Raw genomic sequence first — 22,287 nt, forward strand, 5'->3', positions numbered from 1 at the left:
CTGCATCTTTGGGGAAAGTGTAGATTGAGTTGAATATGTGCTTCAGAATGCATAAATAGATGTCAGAATTCTGGCTAAGGAAAGCTAAAGGTATAGGATACATCAGCTTTCTGGAAGCAGCTTTGCAAGATTGCCCATAAGGACATCATGGCACTACATCTATAAAAGCATTCTATTATTGAAGAATGATTCTTGTTTATAACTCTGAAGAATTGTTGAAAAAAACACATATGGAAGTAAATACAGAACATTCTTAAGCTAGTCTTTGTGTTCTATTAAAATAAAAGTTTTACATAGTGGACTGACATTTCATAAGAAAAAAAGTTTTTAATTCCGAGGTCTTAGATAGTCTCAAGCCTAATACAGGTAGTCCCTGACTTAGGATCACAATTGAGCCCAAAATTTCTATTGTTAAGTGAGACAGTTAAGTGAAGTTTGCCTCATTTTTGCCACAGTTGTTAAGTGGATCACTGCAGTGGTTCAGTTAGTAACATAGTTCTTAAGTGAATCTGGCTTCCCCATTGACTTTGCTTGTCGGGTCACAAAAGGTGATTGTGTGACCCTGGGACATTGCAACTGTCATAAGTATGAACCAGCTGCCAAGCATCTGAATTTTGACCACATGGCCATGGGAATGCTGCAATGGTCATGTGAAAAACAGTCATAAGTCACTTCTTTTTCAGTGCTGTTGTAACTTTGAATGCTCATTAAATGAACTCTTGTTGAGGACTACTTGTATGAGAAGGCGTTTCTTGTATATTTTATTTTAGAACTTGAGGCAAGAAGAGAAACTCTTGTCAAAAGAGTTTCTGAAATCCTAAATAATAGTTTACTCCAAGATGAATTTGGAGGCAGCAAAAATAATTTTTGATTTTTGCCTGTTCATATTTTTGTCAGGTCAAGGATCATTTGTTCATCTTAAATGAATAAAAAACTATTATCCCAATCAGAGAATAAAATATATATATTTTGGAAAGCTAAATTGATCTAGAACATTTTAAAGGATTTTTTGTCATCTAAAGTGAGGTTGGAGAAATCATTAGAGATGTTTGGTTCCACATACCATCCCCTTTTGTTTACCTTTCTATAAAATAAAAGAATATTACCATTATACTTTATTTGTTGAATGCTTAGATTTTTTTTGTCAGAGAAGAGTTTTACAGAATTCAGCATTTTCTTTTTGTAACATTTTAGTTCTAGAATGTAGGTAGACTAAACATTTTAAGTATTTGCCTATGCAATTCTCTATCTCAAAATGATGTGAATCTGTTCAAAGAAAATGCAGAATATAAGAAATGCCCCAGCAAAGTTTAGTGACTCCATACCAATAAATGAAAAACATGAAGCTGTCCTTCATAGAAGAAACAGAGGCTGTTTCTGAGAATTAACATCAGCACAGCTGCATATCAAATAAGAGGTAAGTTACAAACCAATTATCCTATGACATCTCATTCCTCTAAAAGATATGATACTTCTGCAAAATGACTCAGCCAACCAACAAGGTCATGGTTTCAAAATATATAAAAGCCTGAAAAAAATGAAGTGCATTTGGAAGATAATATATACTTTAAAAGTATACTTTTAAGCACACACACACACACACACACTTGTATATATGTATACAATGTAAACAATTGTAGAACTGTGAGAATTTGAACAGAATTATAACTGTCACAAAAATAATAAATGTAAAGAAAAGATGAATTCTATCTTACTTTTGGTAATCTCTGCATACTTTCATTTTTATAATTGTGTTTTAATGAGTTACTATTCTAAGGCAGAGGTCCTGCTTGGGAGTCAATGTACCTGCAACCTAACTGCATGTTGAACTACAAACTGAATAAAGCAAAGTTAGATTAATCAGCTGTATCAGGGACGATGTAGGATTTTTGTCCCTCTGGAGAATAAATAGATATGAATTACAGTTGTTTCTCAGTATTTGAGTATTCTATATTATTGTATTGATATATTTTTTCATTTTTGATTTATTACTATTGGAGGTCTGCAAACTACTTAAAATCAGACATAATTAGGGCACTATACAAGCCTAGTGAAATATTTTTCTTCTTCATCATCTCCTTCTCCCTCCTCCTCCTCCTCCTCCTCCTCCTCCTCCTCCTCCTCCTCCTCCTCCTCTTCCTCCAGGAATTTCCAAATAATTACACTTGATAGCTGAAAATTTCAAATGACATAATCCCACATAAATTGCCATTTAAAATTAGGTGAAACAACGCAATAATATAAGCTGCAAATGAATGCTGAAAAAGCATCTAGCTCAGTAATTTCAAAATATCCCTTATTTGTACATTTTGAAGAGACATCATATTCAGCTAATGAAGTAGCTGCAATATCATCTTTCTGCTTCCCACTACTGATGGAAAGAGGAGATCAGATTTGAGTCATAACATTATGAGAGTGTTTTTGCATGCAAGTTATGAACTGGAAACAGGAATCTTTATTTGCATGTGGTTATTGCAGTGTTTGAAATGAATTTGTTCTGTGATGCTGTCAGCTATTTAATTCAGTGGAAATTCAGCTAACAGGAAGGAATTCTGCAGTTCTTCAGTTAAGTCCCATTGTATCATTTATATGAAATTTTAAATTTTATAAACTCTTTGACAGAAAGTATTGTTTAAATCAATCTTTCTGCACAGAATGACAACCTTTTGAATCTTCTGGAAATAATTACGGTCACAATTATATTCTTCTATACATAAGAAATGTAATAAACAGTATATCATTGAGTGCACTTGCACAAAATACAAAATATAATGATGTAGAAAAGACATGGAGAAAAACAGTTACAAAGAAGTAAAAGCATAAAACTGCCTTATGGAAGATATATACACAGACATATATATATATATTATCTACAAAAATATGCCCAATATGGAAAATAAAATAAGTAAAATTCAGTTTTTAAAACAGAAGCCTGGCCTGCAAGCAGATATTTTTTGACATTGAAACACTATCGAGTGGCAGCAAGGACTGTCCAGGATTCAAAAAGGAAGTATACAGGCTGATCAAAATCCATTTTTTAATGCTTTCATTAATGTTCTTGTGATGTTTTCTTATAGCAATATCCTTCAGAACTGGAGCATGGATAGGAAGACTGGTAGATTATGTAAGGCATAATGAATAAACATATCAGATTGGCTATATCCGCATTGTTCCCACAAATATGAACACAAAATCTGTTCAACAAATGTGAAAACAAATGTGTCCAAGCAACAGCTTCCAAGTAGAAATAGGAAATTCAGCAGCGCTAAAGTTTGTGTCTTTGATAGCAGGCAAGCACCTGCATATGCTCAGGTATTTCCAAATTCTAGTATCAGAATAAATATACAAATTATACAAATCTAGATAAATTAATGTTTGAAATATTTATTCTGAATGTAAAATTTGGATTTTTCTGTCAGGAACAGGACATTGTTTTAGAAATCATACATAAATGAAAAGGAAATAAAAATCTACAAATAACAGAAAAGGAGAGTATTACAATTTTGTCAGATTCCTCCTGAATACTGCTATATTCTTCTCTATTATCTTAACCAAGAACTATATCTCTTGTTCTTAAAGTAATATATAGATTTTACAAGAACAATACCAACCTTTTGGTAGGATCATAGACCATATTAATTTTCTGATCCCTTAACAGAAGTTGCAATTAAAGAAAGCAAAACCATCAAATCCCAAAAAGTGGATTGTCTAGATGACAAAGATCCATAATTTGGACATACAAATGGATTGTGAGTTTTTAAAATTGCCTTCTCTATTTTTAGGAATTATTTTTTATTGGTTATGCAATTTCTGCTTCCCGGTAAAAGTGGTATAATTCACACCAAACCTAGAATGTTATGTAAACTCAGACAGTTGTATTTTATTCAATAAATAATGGTTAAACAAACTGTAGTTTCTTGCAGTATGTGAAACTAATCAATGAAAATAAAATCTCCTTAAATTGCCTAATTTCCTAAGACACACACACGTTGTAGCAGTTTCCACATGTCTAAACAGTGAAAGTATGGAAAAGATTCAAGCTGGGAGACTACCTTGATGTCTAATATAAATGAAATAAGTCTGTGTAAGACTTAAATATAGTTACGCCTTAAGTTGTTTATTGGAATGTCTATATCAAGTGAACTATGGTGCTGGAGAAGACTCCTGCAAGTCCCTTGGACTGCAAGACGATCAAACTGGTCAGTCCTAGAGGAGATCAACCTTAACGGCTCTTTGGAAGGCCAGATTTTGAAGATGAAACTCAAGTACTTTGGCCACCTAATGAGAAAGAAGGACTCACTGGAGAAGAGCCTAATGCTGGGAAAGATTGAGGGCAGAAGAAGGGGACGACAGAGAATTAGATGGCTGGATGGAGTCACCGACACAGTGGGTGTGAGCTTAAATGGACTCCAGATGTAGGGGACAGGAAGGCCTGGAGGAACGTTGTCCATGGGGTTGCGATGGGTTGGACATGACTTCACTACTAACAACAAAAACATCAAGTGAAGGATTATCAAAGCTTGGGGATGTTGCTGCTTCACCATTGCCTACATTAATTTAATTTTTTTTATTCCATCTCTCCTAATAGAGGGAAAAACAAGAGAAGAAACAAACAAAATTGCATATCAGTAAAATTGCTCAGCTAAGATACATCTATTTTTATCTGACCTGAAATAAAGCTCGTTATGGCGAACAATTTCAATGGAGGCTGAATGCTGAGCAGTGGCTGATGCTCTCAAAACAGATCCCATAGAACTGCGTCTGAGATCTCTTCCTTAAAAGATCATTGGAACAAGAATTTCCATTCATGTCAAAGGCAAGAATAGTGTTTAATTTGAAAGGCATAGCTCCATCTTCCTAACCAAGAAGTTCTCCATCTGTTCCACAGGAATTATCTTTGTGGTTTCTTCTAGGACAAAAATATGTATTCTTCACTGAAGGGCACACAAAGAGAAGACATTGTTGGATCTCTCAGCAAGGTGTCTCCATGACTGTCTTCTCCTTTTGCATTAGTCTGAAAAGAATGAAGCATGAAGGAGGGAGGGACTGGTGCCTTCAGTTGGTGGAGTGCAGCTGCCTTCCTCAGACTGTTCTGATAGTTCCCCATATTCACTATTATAAAAAGTCTGACCTCGGAGCTCTGATTGATACAATGGCCGACCTCTGCCCCTTGGTTTGGACTGATCCACTGTTGGGTCTGCATTTTGGTTGGATCCTTTACTACTGTTGGAGAAAAAAAGCCAGTAAGTCAGTTCCAACAAAGACATATTCTAACTTAAGCTTCCTTAAAAAGCTTCTGACCAACAGAAAGATTAAGAACAAACCATTTTGGAGATGGGTTGGTCTGGAAGATGTATAAATTTATGCAAGAAAAAAAGAGGGTTACAAAGTAAGCAGATCTTTCTAAAGACATGCCATAACAAGCCAAACCTATACTTGAATATTTTTTTCAGTTACATCAATGTCAGCTACAGCCTAAAGCAATATTCTCACAACTTTTATGACTACATTTTCATCTATCTTTTTTGGGAGAATAACATTAATACCATTTGTTTAAGTTCCACTCTTCAACAAATCAAAATTATTTCCATAAATGTGACATAACGTTTACCTCTAACTTCATACTGTATATTCTGTTAGGTCTTCTTGTTTAGCCTTTTTCATTCACTATTCATTCCATCAAAATTATTCTGCATTTTATCTTTCTTTTTACTGCATCTGTGCAATAATATTTCCATGTTATACCATACTTTTCATCCTTTTTTTGGTAGCATTAATTCTTTTATGTGCATACTTTTTTTAGCTGCAATCTGTTTCACCAAATGGCACATTTCTATAATGTAATTCTTTTCATGTTTTTATTTTATTTTATGGTTTTATGGTTTATGATTGGTTTTATTGTTGTGAGCCACCCAAAGTTATGTTTAAGATGGACAGCCATACAAATCTTTTAATAAACAGATTTCTGCTCTTCCACATCCATGGTCTTTATATCACCATTCACTGTTGGGAGATTAATGCAGTTTCCTGTATTTTTGAGACAAGACTCAGACCTTCCTGCAGTCAATCTACTTTCTACTTGTTTAATTTAATTTTAATGTTTTTTCCAACATTCACTGTTGACACTACCAAAAAAATGGCATATCTACATTCCACAGCTCTTATTAGCCTGGTATCTGTCACTGATTCTCCCAAACTTTCATCATAAACATATTTTGTCAATCAAACCATAACTAATGCTTAAACCACACATTCCAAACACACTTTTTCCTAAGCAGATACTCATCAAAGAATCCTTATTCTATTCATAAATGGCCCAGTCAGTTTTTCTGTATCTACAACAAATACCGTCTAAACAATTTTAATAACATATCACTATCTCTTAAAATAAAACCAATGATCTCTTCTTCCCATATCCCAATTCTTATCTATAAATAAATCCTTTAAATCTCAGTCATCAGCAAAAATCCATTAAGTTGGTTGGAAATGAAAAAGTTATGTATTTTTTACTTTGATCAAATAAGCCAATGCTATATTGCTTCATTTTAGTTTTAATAATTTTTATCTTTAATCCCTTCAAATAATATCCTAGAATTTGATTTCTTTCCTTTTTTTTTCTTTGATCCTTCTTGCAAAATTCTTCAAAGCATGAACAAGCCTCTTTTGTAAATCTAATATAAGAAAATAATCAAGGTCACTCTCTTGGTTTCTTATTTGTGTATCTTTTTTACTGTAAGTATTAAGACATTAGCCAGTGTAGTTTGTATGTTCGGTGTAGCAACTTTTTCCGTATCATTTTAAAATCCATATAATTTTTAAGTCCAATTTTAAATCAGTCTCAAACTTGTCAGGTTTGTCTTTCATACCTTCTTTTAAACAGTTTTAGCCAAAGAAATTCTGTATCAGTAAGTCAAATTTAAGAAAAGGCACGACTGCTGACTCCCTTTGGTGCAGTAGAATAAGATGATAACATCATTTTTTTAATTTTTACATATTAATGTAAACTAGCAATTTCTATAACAACAAATTTTCAAATGAAAAAGCTGGTTCTTCATTCTACTACTTTAATCAGCTCTGCTTTTAATGGAATTCTCTTCAGTTTTTCATTTCTTCCCAAGAAATCACATCTTATATGTCTTTATCAACTCCATTCTACAGGCTAGAATAGTTTATTCAAATACTATTTTCCCTTCTTCCCTCCCTCCTCCCCTCCAAATTACAGTTTTTCATATGCTATAGTCATCCCCAGATAGACCAGTGGTTATTGACCTCCACTATCCAATATGGCTTTGGTCCAAGCCCAGAATAGGATCATTCCATTTAAAAATTTGCTTGTTGTATAAATGGCATCCTGCTCTGAGATTAGGGTTTCTTTCTTTCATTCTCATGTTCCTCTACTTCTAGACCTTTTCTGCGTACAAGATGAGAATTGAGTAGTGGGAAGGAATGGGTAAGTGGGAGAAATCAAAAGGATTTTACACAGCAGTAGGGAATGGCACAAGCAAAGATGCCTAATTTAGTTTCTGGTGAATGAGTAATTATGCAAACTCTGTCAATTTTAAATATCCCCTCTGAACTGTGTCCCTCAAACCGCAGGCCAGTGAGCTTCTAAACCCAATCAGTTCATAAATACTCAGCAGTGGTGGGATACGACTGGTATGCCCCGGTACGGTATGTCTTCATTTTCTTTGCAGAATTCAAATACTGTAGCTCTTTTCAACCATTCCATTCAATCAATTTTGCTTTAGATGCCTTTAGCAATGCTGCCACAAGCACCAATTTTCAGGAGAACATGTATTTTGGGTCTCCTAGTCCTCTGGCAAGAAGCCCCATTGGGCATTTTGGATTACTGAGAAGAGAGAGAACATCATTTGGGAGAGTATGATAATAAAGTACCTGAATGCGCCTTCTTTTCTGTGCCTGTTTTCTATCCTCTCAAACTCCTCTGATGCCAAAACCATTCCACTGTCTGTCTGATTATCCTGCAAGAAGTAGAAGCAAAGGGAGGGTTAAAAGAGAGGAGGGAATGCATAAAACTACATAAGGTGTGCAATTACTTGTTTCTTTCCACACTCACTCACCATCTTCAGGTTGGTGTTTTTGGCTTAAAGTGTGATTGGAGCTGCTGTCTTTCTGTAAATCTTAGTGGGGGAGTATGGAGTGCTGGCTTTGTTTCAATAAGTGGAATGATTGGTTGTGTGGTTGTATCATGATTGGTAGATTGGTGCTGATTGGTGCTGGCTGTGTGTGCATTGTTGTTTTGTATTGTAACGGCCTGAGTGGTGAGTGGGGTTCGTTTGTTGACTAGGGCTGGTCCAGATGTTTGGTGGGCGGGAGGTATCGTCACGTTTATTCATGTTGTGGGGATCTATTTCGATGGCTTCCATAATTATTCTCTTGTTGAAGTGTTGTGTTTTGGAAATTAACCTGGTTCCTTCAAAATTAAGGTGCTGGAAAAGGGGGGAAGTTTTTTCTTTTTTTCTTACTGCGTTCTTGTGTTCTGTGATTTTATATTCTGTGATTTTGTGTTCTGCATGCATTTATTCTCCTGTTTGTTTCCTATATATGTTGCAGGGCAGATTTTGCATGGTATTTCGTAGACTCCTTGGTTTTTTAGCTGGATCTTGTCTTTGGGGTTTCTTAAGAAGTTGGCTATTTTTTGGTCAGTGGTTGTCTTGATATTGTGCTTGTGGAGAATTTTGCTGATTTTATCTGTGGTGCCTTTGATGTAAGGGAAGAGGGCGAAGCCGTTGTCCTGTTCTGTGTCTTGGTTTTTTTGGGGAGTCTCCCTTTGGATTAGGTTGGTAATTGTTTTTCTTTGGAATCCATTGGAGATATGAGAGATGACAGGCACCATAGACGAAAACGTTTTGCAATTTCCACCACTACCAATGCACAGGTTTTTTTATTATAAAGTTTTTTATGTTTTCATTTTCATAACATATAGTCACATGTATACTATTATTTTGGGCAAGATGTAGACTTCGTTACAATTCCTATTCTCATCATTATATTTATATAATATGCATCCTTACATACTCCAAATTTGTGATTCTGTCTTTGTAATCTCAATAATTTCCCATTGTAGGTATAGTTCATGTTTCCTCTCCATTTTTCCATATCTTGGCTTTTGATACTCTTAATTCTCTTTAAATAACAATCCTTACTGTTCAATGTTCATTACAATTCCCTTAATCTACCATATAGAATTACAAGCGTACACATCACACTTTATTCATCATCTTAGGAGTTCTATATATGTTCATGTTTCGTATATTTTAACCCATGCTTAGTTGTCCTTCCATTGTCATATTCAATCAATTAGCAACTCAGTTTAATTATCATATATAAAAGTGAATCACATATCTCTGCTTTACATTCTCCCCATAACAGTTTCATATTTGTCCATATTCCATATATTATAACCCTTATTTAATTATCTTTCCATTAACATATTTAATCAGTTAGCAACTCAGTTTTATTATCATGTATAGGAGTAAACCACATATCCCAGTTTTATATTTCCCCATATAACAATTTCTAATTATCTGATTTTTCCCTAGTAAGTCTTTTCCCCACTTCTCTATTCCTGTCTTCTCCCTTTTCTTTGTTTTGACATGTCCACCCTCTTCAATTTTCCCCAAGCCACTGTTAAACCCAGTTAAATCTTTTGTATTTCCCTTTGTTGGGGCATAACCCCCCTCTAGAGTTTTCCTTATGCCACTGTCAACCTCAGTAAAATCTTTTGTCTGCTTTTTATTTCCTTTTGTTGGGACACATCCCCCCCTTTCAATTTTCCCTATACCACTGTCAAACCCAATGAAGTTTTTTGTATGCTTTTTATTTTCCACCATTTCTACCCCTTTATTATCCCTCCCCCATTCTTCCTTCAGTTCTTCCTTCAGTTCTTGCTTCTCTGATTTCAAAATTCTATTTAGACTTGATTTTAATGATTTATGCATATTTTTTAAAATTTCATGTAGTTCTTCAAATTCTCACCTTTCCATAATTACAGTTAGTTAGTTATACAGTTCTTATTTCAGAGTTCTGGTCCACCTTAAATTTAGCTAGTTCAGCTGATGTGGAGAGGGAGAAAGGAGGGAGCCATCTTGATCTTTTGTTCTGCCTTAATGTCCAGTTCCAAAATTGCAGTTAGTTATACAGTTCTTATTTTAAAGTTCTGGTCCACCTTAAATTTAGCTAATTCAGCTAATGTAAAGAGGAAGAGAAGCAGGAGCCATCTTGATCTTTTGCAAAGAGTTCTTGATTTTATTATTTTTTCCCTTGTTCCATCTCTCATTTATAGTTGCTCAAAATATATTAATTGGAACAAACTTCCATATAGCCAAATTCCGGAATGTTTCTCATTGTCTCCTGCTTTTCCAAGTTCTGATTTATGGCAATTGGTTAATTAAATCTTCCTGCTCAGAGTTTCGCATTCCATTCAGCACAGGCAAGATTAGGTTATCAGTGAGAAAATAGTGCTTTTTAATTTTTTTTCCCTTGTTACATTCCATCTTGCATTAATTGGTGTTGCTTAAGATATGTTAGTTAGAAGATATTTGAACAGAGCAAATCTCCTCGGTATGTTTTGATTTTCATTTCAACCTCCTAGTCTCTTTTAAAAACACAATCTTTTCAAATCCAAAACCAAATTTAGAGTTTGTATTTGAGTGGGTTTGTCACTTCTCTACTTTCTCTTTTCTGTCCAGATTTCTGTCCACATATGTTTCAGGCAAATGGCTCTTTTTGGGCCAGTGGTTCAACCCTCCATTTTCCCCCTTATTTCTTTCTTTTTGCCAAAATCCAGATCTGTCCATTAATATTATTTATACTCTCAAGGTTCTTTGCCTTTTCCAAGTTCTAATTTATGACTGTGGATTAATTAGATCTTCTTGCCGGGCTTTCATCTTGTCCTGCACGCTCCTACTCAGCTGCTTTGGCTGGAAGCCAGCTTCTTGTGCAGCCATGCTGCCATGCTGCCGCCCTGACTCTGATTCAGAGAGCAAATCTCCGACCTACAAGGGACCTGTTATACCCTTCTGGGTCTGATGAGATGCTGTCCCTTCTTCACCCCCCCCCCCAGGGGGGTTTCTGATCCAAAAAGGATTTTGGATTGGTTTGTCAGACAGAGTTCATGTGAGACTCTTCAGAGCTCACCCCACCTTGCCTGTCCAGCTGGAGAACTTCCGGTTGACTCGCACTTAGATATTTTTGTGGTGCCAGAGAAGCATGTGCAGAATGGAAACGGTGAAGATGGATTCTACTGCATCATCCCCTGCATGTAGGTTATATTCCCAACCAAGTAGCTGTTAAGTATGCCAGAGAAGATGGCATACCAGTTTGGTCTATAGGTTAAGGCATCAGGCTAGAAAGTGGGAGACTGTGAGTTCAAGTCTGCCATTAGCCATGAAAACTCACTGGGTGATTTGGGTCCAGCCCAACTCACCTCACAGTGTTGCTGTTGTAGGGAAAAAATAGGAGGAGGAAGAGATGCCAGATATGTTCACATCTTTAATTATTTGTAAAAAATAATATAGACAGAAACAAAAAACAAACAAATGGAGAAGAGTTATATATATGCTTCCATTCCCATTTTCAATTGTGCTGTCTGCTGAGGGAAGAGTCTACTGGAATGCAACTCACAAACTACTCAACATACTACTCACAAACAAAAAAGGAGTATTGGAAGATGTGGGTCCTGAAGTTTTTACTTTGTCAGCACTGAAATCATACTATATTCCGCTCTCTCACACCAAAATTTAACTTTTTAAAAATCCAAAGAGTGCCATTGTGTCTAGTTGAATGCAACAGATCTAGTTAAACCTTTCTTCTTTGTTTAGAAAGCTATTTGGCTATCCACACAAACTAGTTGTAATTTAAGTGAGTGTTTCGTTATGGCAGAAAATGAAACGTGTACATATATCATTTGAATAAATCTTTAGATTATTGTACACATATCTGTCACAGCAGATGGCAGCACCTAACTGAACTTGACTGAATCTGAGAAAGTTAAACAGAGTCTGATCTTGGTTGTATTAGGATGGGAATCCACTAGGATATCCCAGTTCTAAATTGGGAAGTTGAAACATCATCAAGGCCAGGAAGAATGCAATAGCAAGCTAATTTACTTATTTGATTTATGTAGATGCCCATCTCACATAACGTGAGTCTGGGCGTCTTACATAAAATAGATAAAATAAATAAAATACATAATGTAAAATTAAAACACGTAACCAATAACTATCAACAAATCCAGGAGACAGGATTTATTGCAATTCAGTTTTTAGAGCCTTGTGAAACTCCAATATGGTGGTGGTGGGATAACCTAATCTCAGGTCTAATGAGGTACCACAGGGCAGGTGCCCTGACAGAAAAGGACATCCTCTTGAGTCCTGCCAGATGACACACCATGCTTCTTCTATTGGACCAGACGGGATGACTAGAAATAGCTGGGAAAGAGAGGGCTCCATAAGTAGCCAAGTCTAAAGCCACCAAGGCTACCGTTTTGTATTGTTAAATATTTCTATGTATTCAAAAGGAGTCAGTTTGAAGACATCTTTACTTTTGCAGAAAAATAAGTACAAATTAATGGCTTTTGCATTTCCTTTTTTATCTTGAAAACTGTCTACTCACCGGATGTGCTTTATACATAGTTTGTGTCATAGGAAATTCTTCAAAAGTCTTTAATCTGGATGGACATCTTATTTGATTCCCGCCAGTAAAACAGCCAGGGAAAGATACACAATTATAATATCTAGGAGAGGAAAATCAGAGAAGATACAGAGTTCAGCTATGGTAGTCTTCATTTTATCTCTTTCTTGGAATCAAACTGGGCTAATTACAAATACTAACTCTGCAGCAAATTATCAGCTTGGGCTGAAGGACTTCTTTCTCCAGATTGCATATTTAAGGTCTACTTGTCCATCATATAATTATGTTTGCAGCAATCCCCTTTTTATGGTTTACAATCTTAATGTGCTTGGGATCAAGAAAGGAAGATCAACACGGAAGAATCCATGTTTAAACTTCCCAGCTTATCAGGGAAAGAGCAAAGTATTTTGAGCACCAAAATGAATGGTAGAGACATTTTAAAACCTTCCTCCTCCCATTGATATTCTTGCACTTTGATTGCAGCCTCCAAGGCTGCTTTTCTTTTTAAATATAGGAATATAAGAATCTGCCTTAGTATTCCAACTCATACTATTTGTCCATCTAACGCTGAATTATCTATCTGGAATTGTACAGATAAAAGACGTTTCAATCAGTTGTCACCTAATACTGGATAGAGATGCCAAGGATTTTATGTGATATTTTTGGCAGGCAAAGGATTATTTTACCTGTCATGATCCCCTTCCTCTTATATTAGGACACTTTTATACATCTTTTCAGCACACCTCAGGTGAACCTTCCTAATCTTCTAACAACCAGCATCGAAAATTAATCTCTTGGCATTAGAAACATCTAATCCTTTGATTGGAAATAGTGAATTTCTTTTTCTGTGTCATAGTTCTTGTCACTTTGTAATTTCAATTGGCAATTTCCTTCTTAGTGCTTGAGGTAGCCATCTTTAGTAATACAGGGAAAATATTCATTGTCCTACAAGAAGTAGGACATGCTAACTGTTGACTTATTACGAAAGCAGCCCTCTGCATATACATTATACAAATAAGCCTAACCCAATAATTGTGGGGTGTATTTTAAATAAATAGAATTTAAAAGACCTCATTGGAAAGATTTTAGATGTGACTGGTAATATTGAGAAATTCTTATCAGTATGAGAAAGACATGTAATCCTTGTAAAATCCTTGTTCAAAACATTGGCTGACTTTTAGCTACTTCTGACTTCCTATCATATTTTTCAAAAACCAGTACCAGGTTACCTTGCTGCTACATTATGACAGTGTATCTTCATGTCAAATTCTTCTTCATCAGAATTCTGCTGGATGGATGAAGCCACCTGGGAAAAGCCATCATCTTCAGAACTCTGAGAGTCATTTAATGGGATATAATCTTTCCCCTCCTAAAAGAATCCAGATAAATGTTTATGAGCAATGATGATAGAAGATTTTACCAACAGGAAGCACAACAATGGATATAAATACAGTTTTGGTGTCTTCTTTGTATCTTTAATAAGACATAGTTAAAGAACTTCTAAATAGTTGCCCATGATGGTATGGACATATACTGAGGAAAGTAATAAATAATAATTTATCTCATAAGAATGATATAACATATTAGATTTTAAAATGTAACTATTTGCATAATTAGTTATCAATTCCTTGAAATTTCATTTCTAGAAGCAGCCATAATATAAAATAACCAAATAAGCAAAACTAGAACATATATTAGATATCAATTTCTGGTTTTCATAACATTTGAAACTAAGGCATTCCATTCCAACCTTGTATTAATTGCTGATGGAACAACTAAAATTAGTCAATAATTATTTTAATTGACAGATTGAAAATAATTTTTCAAGAATGTATTCACGAGGACCAATATGGTTTTTTAACTTAAAAGACAGTTAAAAGATAATGTTAGAACTGTATTGGATATTTTGGAATATTTGGAACAAAATACTGAAAACATGCTGCACTGATCTTTTTAGATGCAGAGAAGACTTATAATAATTTGAACTGGGTTTTTTGTTTACTTAAAGTTTTGAAAATATGAATTTTGGAGAGAATTTTAGAAAATGAATGAAATTGATTTACATTTCATGGGCAGCACAAATACACTATATTGCCGAAAGTATTCGCTCACAACTGATTCTAATTATGTGGATGGGTGAGCGAATATTTTTGGCAATATAGTGAAGTTGTTAATACAAATTTAACCTGTTTTACTTAGAATGTTATTTTTGTTTCAAGCAGTATCTGTTTTGACAACTGATGATTCATTTAAACAATGGCAGAAGTATGTATCTAAATTTGTATTGCTAGATGACCCCCTCCTCCCAAATAAGGTATTTCAAGATGGAAAGGAATTAAAAGGATTGGGTTTACCAGATTTAAAATTATACATTCAAATTTTGTTGCTGAGAAATAGTAGCGCTATTGAAGTTAGAAGCTGAGTTTTGGGCGGAATGGATATATGGGATATGACAAAGCTAAGGTTAAAAACCCCTTATAGATTATTGCATAAAACAGAAAATATGCACTTATGACTTGTAATTTTGATGACTAGAAAAAATAGTATATAATAGAAAAAAATGACAGGTTTTTTTGTAACCATAGAGCAAGAGATAATTTTGTAATCATACTTGTATTTGCTGCAAAGGAAATCAGAAGCTTCTTTCTGTTTCTTTTTATCTTTTCTTTCTGCATGTTTGTCTTTCTCTTTTCCTTGTTTTCTTTATTATATTACTTTTTGTTAACTTTTATTTTCTCTTTAAAACTTAATAAAATTTATATAAAATATCAATCTATCAATTGGGAAAGCTGGTGAAATCATAGTGCAGAAAGAAAGCATGTAAATTCTTTTGTGATATAAATAAGCCAGCCAATTTGATGATGTACCCTGAAGTGGGATGGGAACATGGGAAGAAAATAAAAAACTCAGTCACAAAATCTGGGACTTGTAAGTCCAGGGGGTTATCCCTAGAAACCGTACTGCATGATCCGATGCGAATAAATAATGCGAGTGCATGAAGAATAGCAATGAAGAATAGCAACAGATAGCAATCTAGAATACTCTAACATTATCAAAGAGAATACTAAGAAATTGGGTGGGTTTTTAAAAACTGAAAACTGTCTAGTAAGTTTCAGAGGCTTCAGAAATAGCATTACTGTAGTATCATTCAACATTTCTGATGCCAAATACAGCCTAATGCAGTTCTTATCCTCTGTCTGCTTTCAGCTGCACGTTCTGCAGTATATAATAAACAACTATAATCCAAAACTAAATACTGACTATAGCCAAGATACAGTCAATGCATTTTTTGATCATGATATTCTTGCACACAATTTATTAATACAAAGTCTAATTGTTTTCTGACTTTCTTAGCATGGAAGGAATCAACCTAGTAATACCACAAGTTAATTTTTTATTTTGTGCCTTGCCTTCTTTGCACAGATCATTTAAAAATATATGTATTTTAAATACATGCAGTATATATGTATTAATGTAAAATACATATTTCTACCTCAGATCTGCTGTGTGACACACAGCAGTCCAAACTGATTAGGATATTTGTGGGATTTGATAAGCTGCATTTGTTAACAAACAGAGCAAAGAAGATTCTTCATCAGAATGGCTGGAACATAAAGTGGTTTCTTCCAATTTGATGATATTGCATAGGTTGCAGTGATATAATGAACAGTTTTTGCTTCTAGCTTTTTAAAAAAAAAGAACTATGAAAACATTTCATGTCTGTCCAATGACATTTAATTGAAAGCTACAAAATTGCATTGAAAGCTATGCCATGTATTATGTAATGACATAGAGTCGCTTTAAGAGGGAGATAGGAGGTCTCTAAATATTCATTCTCACAAACTGATAACCAACCTAAATACCAGATCACACTATGTTTACTCAGTAATAATAACATCTGCCTGCAAGCAAGAACAGGCAAGACCAAAAGCAGAAAAATTAATAGAAAATGAAGATGCTGAAGTGCTCTGGGACCTTAGAATTCAAAGAGATAGGCACCAACATAATACCCCAGACTTAACAATTGTTGATAAGAAAAATAAAAAAGCCTAGATAGTGGATATGGAGACTGCAGAATAGAAGAAGAAGAACTAGAGAAAATTAACAAAATATAAAAACCTGCAAACATAAGCAGAATGATTGTGGCAAAAGAAAACAAAGGTAGTGCCAATAGTAATAGGTGTCTTGGGTGCAATCGCAAAACAACTGGAGCACTACTTGAATACTATCGTCATTGACAAAATACCATGAGTCAATTGCAAAAGGCAGTGTTACTTGCAATACCTTGAATACCATCAAACATCAGCCTCTCCCTATGCCCTGAGAAGGACTTGATAGATGGATAAAAATGCCAAATCCATTCTGAACATCTGGCTGATTGTGTGACAAAACCATAATAATAATTAACTCCAGATATTGCTGACTACTTCAGCTTGTCTTTGTGTTCTGATAATAATTGGAAACTGACCTGTTGAACATTTTCTTGAAGAAGATCTCCCAGGATCTCAACCAAATCAGAGAATGTTGGCCTTTCTTTGGGATCTCCATACCAACAATTCAGCATTATTCTGTATCTGCAAGAACCAATTTTTGCATACGGTTAGTCAGGTACAGATGAAATGGAAAAGCTCTGTAAAGGAAAAACCCAACCTTAAGCTGGATGCTATACTTGAGACTGGTTGTGTTACTACAAAAGAGATGTAAGCAGCTAGACTATAATTCACCTCAGTCTCCCATACAAGAAGCTCTGAAACCTCCTGCACATCTATAATTTGTTGATTTAGTACCTTCATTGTTGGCTATATATTGAAGTACTTTGACTCACATTTCTGCAGTAGCATATTCTGGAGCTCTCATCCTGGTGCCATCTTTTAGTCTTTGGCAAAATTCCTCATTGATTTGTACTCCAGGGTAAGGGGAGGCTCCTGAAAAGATGCAGTGGTATAAAGAGAAAGGGGAAAAAAAGAAATAATAGATGGATTCTTGCAGTTGTACCTATCTACTTGATTAAATGCAGTACAGTAAAATACAGGCATTTTTTCTAATTACTTCTCTAATGGAATCTATTTCACAATGACCATTTTGTAGCTACTCGGAAGCCATTAAACAAGCTGAAATATTCTCTGTAAAAAGAGCCAGAATCACAAGATTGGTTTGCGGTTGTTCAATAACTACTCAAGACATTTTCAAGCCTTAATTTCTAAAGTTGGCATGATATGAGAATGTTACAAACATTCTCAGAATTAAAAGTAAAGTCCACTTCAAACTAAATTGACTCCTAATGACTTTATGGATTATCCATGTAATTTCCTTGGCAAGAATATCAAAATGGCTTGTCATTGTCTTCCAGGATGTTTTCAAATTTTAAAATCTAATTTATAGTGCTGGTATCGCTAGTTGATCTCTCATCCAAACACTATCCAGGAATGATTCTGCTTAGATTTTTGAGCTCAGTTAAAGTCAGGTAGATATTGCCATTTTAATTATAGCTTTACTTTAATTAAGTATAGCTTTACTTTAATTAAGTAAAACCTGGTTTATTACTTGAGATAGCAGATCATTGACATATACAGTGTCCAGTCATAAGTTTTGTAATTATAAAACAAGTAAAGTGGTAGATGAATTTCGCAATTGATCACTTAACTATAGGAAATACAGGTGGTGGTGGGGAAAATCATGAAATATGGAGAATCTTGCAGTCTATTTTTAAATTGTATGCTCATAAAAACATAGCTAATCCCATGAAGAGTCCAAATATTTAATACTTACCTAAAGAGAATATCTCCCACAATAGGACTCCAAAGGACCAGACATCACTCTGAGTAGTGTAAACTTTGTCAAAAATGCTTTCTGGAGCCATCCACTTGAGTGGAAGACGGGCCTATAGTACAGCGATATGAAGGTACATATGTTACAATGGAAGAAAAACAATATTTTTAAAAAAAATACAGGAAAATCTTCAGAGATTCTACAATGGTGTTGGAAGATGGGCAGAAAATACAATAAATAAGAAATTTTCATTTTCAAATAAGAGGAAGTTGCAATCTAGAATAATCTTATCTGCCTTGATACTGTAGCTGCATTTGCTGTGAATTCCAAAACAAGGAAAATAGTGAAATTTGGCTCACATTTAAATTCAAACCATACCGATTAAAAAAAAACCAGAAGTGTTTCAAGATAACGTTTAAAAATTATTTATTCGTTCTTTCAAAGCAGTTTTGTAGACTATGGGTTTGCAAGAAAAAAAGCCCTATCTTTTACTTCATAATTTATTTATTTTTAAAAGTTGTATCAAGGGACCTTTCTCAGTAAATGGAGAGGGTGTCTGACTCAGAGATTGCTTGCAAGCCCTGCTAAAGGCTGTTGAGTTTCTTACTGATGGGGAGCAAGTGGCCTCCAGTTGATGTTGACTTCCAATTGACATCAACCCCAAATAGCATGTTAATAGCAAGGAGATTGTGCTCGGACAGCTCAAATACCTATAGATAGATTGCCCAAAGCAGGCATATATTTCCATCGTGCACTGACCCTAATACTTAGCTTATATCAATAAATTACACTAGGTAATTTGTCTGCTTCATTCCTCCAGGTACTGTACCTTTCTTGGGACAAACACCTCCTCTGCATTGGGATGCCCAAAGGTCATTAGTAAATAAAATAAATCCAAAATCCATAGAGGCAATATCTTCATTGGACTAATCAAATATACACACAATAGTCCTCATTCCAATATGAATTTTGGTTTCTCCCCCCCCCCTCATGTTTAATACAGCTATATTGATTTTTATACAATAACATTGAAAGATATTGACTGGCAACCAACTTCAGAAACCAGTTCTTTTTTCCCCCAAAGGACAACCCAGAACTCACACTGCCCTTCCTGACATAGTCAGGGTCCTTGTAGATATCCCGAGCCAGACCAAAGTCACAAATCTTCACCACATTGTTCTCTGACAATAAGATGTTCCGAGCTGCTAAGTCTCTATGGATACACTACAGGAAAATGCAAAAAGGGGCGGGGAGAAATCCAAAATAAATTAAATGTTAATACAAAATTTTCAAAAAGGACAGAAAACTGGAAAAAAAAATGCGCAAATCTCTCTCAGGCTTGTACTCTCCGTGAAAGACATAAGTAAAAGAAGCAAAAAATCCTTTCCAGAAAGTACTGAACACCTTATAGTCTCTCTCAATCATTTGCAAAACCACAAATACGATTGTAAGCAAAAAAGTAAGAAATGCTGTTCTGCATCAGATCAAAGGCAATCTTGTCCAGTAATCTTGCACCTCACAGTAGAATGGCAGGTGCTTCCAGAAATGCATAAGCAAACATAAGTAAACCTTGCTCTCAATAGCTTTACGCTGTCTCTGCTTGGCCAAGCAACTGAAACAAAATGACACAGGTGGGACATATAATAAATCTAGACTCCTGTTCATTGGTGTGGCAGCCAGCCAGACGTGTGTTTCAAGGGTATTGCATTTCCCCCTGCTATTTATACATGCTAGAAGACAGCTGGACAAATGATAAAAAGTGCCCAAATGACTCTTTCTATGGGAGAGCAGTTTGCTGCTCCTGCGTTAAGCATCAAAGTTCCAGCATGTAAACCAATAGACACACAGGGGAAAAAAAATGCTCTAGCAGCTCACCTGGATGGGTTTCATTCCATTGCATGTGTGCAAACGTATTTCCCAACTGAAAGTCGGTTCCGAAGGGGGAGCAATTTTGACTGCAGTTTACTGATAGGCTCTGTCACCTCATTTTGAGGATTTTGACCGGCTCAAGGTTGACTCAGCCTTCCATCCTCACATAGTCAGTAAAATGAGGACCCAGATTGTAGGGGGCAATATGCTGATGTGTTTATAGCATTCTCAGAGAGTGCTATAAAGCACTCTGGTGCAGTATATAAATCTAATGCTTTTGTTATCGCTATCAGGTCCTGTGCAGTGGGTGGGAAAAACATTGTCTCTCCTTTATAACTCCTTCCCAATCTTTAAATCAGTGTTGTTGAACAGATGGCTCAACCCATAGTCAGGCCTTTTGCCAAAATTTGCATCCTACTTCAGAGCCGTTTTTGCTCTCACCCAATAAGGAAAGCAGATTTTCTTCCACAGACAGTGGAATCCTCTAACTGCTTTCCCTAATTTTTTTCCCAAACCTTCTCTAATTTGTTTTCATCCTGCATCAATCTGTGGTTTATTGATATTTCCCCCCAATAATAACTATCAAGAAAAGACACATGTTGAGATGGATGAATGGATGGATGTAGGGGTGGGTTCCAGCTTCTGTTACTGCTGGTTCGCTCAGGGACACGGTGCAGAAGTAAAAAAAAATGCATGTGCAGAAGCAAAGAACAAGATGGTGGCGCCTATGGCGCTGCCAATAGAACCGGTTCGGGTGCGTGGCCGACTGAGTTACTACTTACTTGGCCGAACTGGTAGGAACCCACCTCTGGATGGATGGACGGACAGATAGATCACTTACCTTTCTAGAGGCTAGAAACTCCATTCCACGGGCAACTTGAAAACTGTAGCAGATCAGATCTTCCATTGTCAGAGGGCTTTGCCATAAATCATCCACTGTATAAAAGTGCAAGTAAGAAGGTTACATTCTGTAGGCTGGCAGTGGAAAATAAAAGGTTACTTTCCCCAGGATTTACTGTACCACTGCATTCTGAGGAGTGGGAGGATGTCCCACAGAAATCTTGCTAAATAGAAAAAGGTAGTGGAATAATTGGGATCAATTAATATTGTCCAGGAACAATGCTATTGTTGATTATTAGTTAGTTAAAACAAACTGGGTGGCTGACAACCAAAGAACAAAGGCATTATATGCAGGCAGTAAAAACAAGCAAAACAAAATGAAAATGAAACTTAACATTATAAAAACTTGTCATTGCAACCAAATTATGTGCACATTACTCCTCTCATTCCTATCTCACCCTACCCCAACACTTTAAGGAAAAGCTAATGGAGTTGCTACAGAAAAGGCATACTTCCTAAGTAGTCACAGTAGATGGTGACATTTCAGAAAAGGAACCTAGAGCATGCTCACTCTACCCAATTTAGTAGAACAAGTGGATATCCACATAGGGATAATTATCTAGATAGCCATATGCCATATAGGACTTTTGTCAGGTGCGAAAGACCAGGTCCACACATGAAGGTTCAATTAAACTTAAAAGCATGAGCTGCGTAAGGCCCAATGGCACTCAAAGCAGTTGGACTGAGTTCTTTTGTGGCTATGTAGGAATTCTAGGCGGATCCCCCTTTTCACTTCAGCCCTGTTGTGCCATCTCTTCTCCTACACTTTTAAAGGTGATAACCAGCATCTTAAAAGCAGAGCCAGTGCAACTGATGCAGCAATGGTATAGCATGGACAATCTGAGAGGTGCTCAATACTATGCAAGTGGTCAGAGACGACTTCCGGTCCCGAAGGCGATGGACGTGCGCGTCCGCTGCTCGCCTTTTCGGTGGGCTCCCTTTGGGAGCACAGGGTGCCTTGGAGGGGTGCCCTGCCGTAGGGCGGCTTGCTGGGACCCCCTGGATTGGCGGTGGCTGCGGGGGGGTCTCCAGCTTCGCCCCAGGAGTTGGAAAGTGTGGGGGGTGCACGGCGGTGCTGCATGCCGCCGCACGTCT

The 22,287-nt window shown here is 35.9% G+C and overlaps 1 protein-coding gene across 1 annotated transcript in view; it reads right to left on the minus strand.

Moving 5' to 3' along the window:
* Positions 1–2,911: 2,911 nt before the first annotated feature.
* Positions 2,912–22,287, minus strand: part of FLT4 (fms related receptor tyrosine kinase 4) — a 92,076-nt gene continuing 72,700 nt past the window's right edge. The window contains exons 22-30 of the mRNA XM_081935801.1: positions 21,134–21,228; positions 19,525–19,647; positions 18,424–18,535; positions 17,480–17,579; positions 17,123–17,228; positions 13,884–14,023; positions 12,637–12,757; positions 7,897–7,982; positions 2,912–5,223 (exon numbers count right to left, since the gene is read on the minus strand). Of these exons, the coding sequence (XP_081791927.1) occupies positions 5,010–5,223; positions 7,897–7,982; positions 12,637–12,757; positions 13,884–14,023; positions 17,123–17,228; positions 17,480–17,579; positions 18,424–18,535; positions 19,525–19,647; positions 21,134–21,228 (1,097 nt within the window). The 3' untranslated portion in view covers positions 2,912–5,009. The remainder of the gene's footprint in view (positions 5,224–7,896; positions 7,983–12,636; positions 12,758–13,883; positions 14,024–17,122; positions 17,229–17,479; positions 17,580–18,423; positions 18,536–19,524; positions 19,648–21,133; positions 21,229–22,287) is intronic.

Source organism: Natrix helvetica, assembly GCF_964273705.1.
Source record: "Natrix helvetica genome assembly, chromosome: 1".
Taxonomy (NCBI): domain Eukaryota; kingdom Metazoa; phylum Chordata; class Lepidosauria; order Squamata; family Natricidae; genus Natrix; species Natrix helvetica.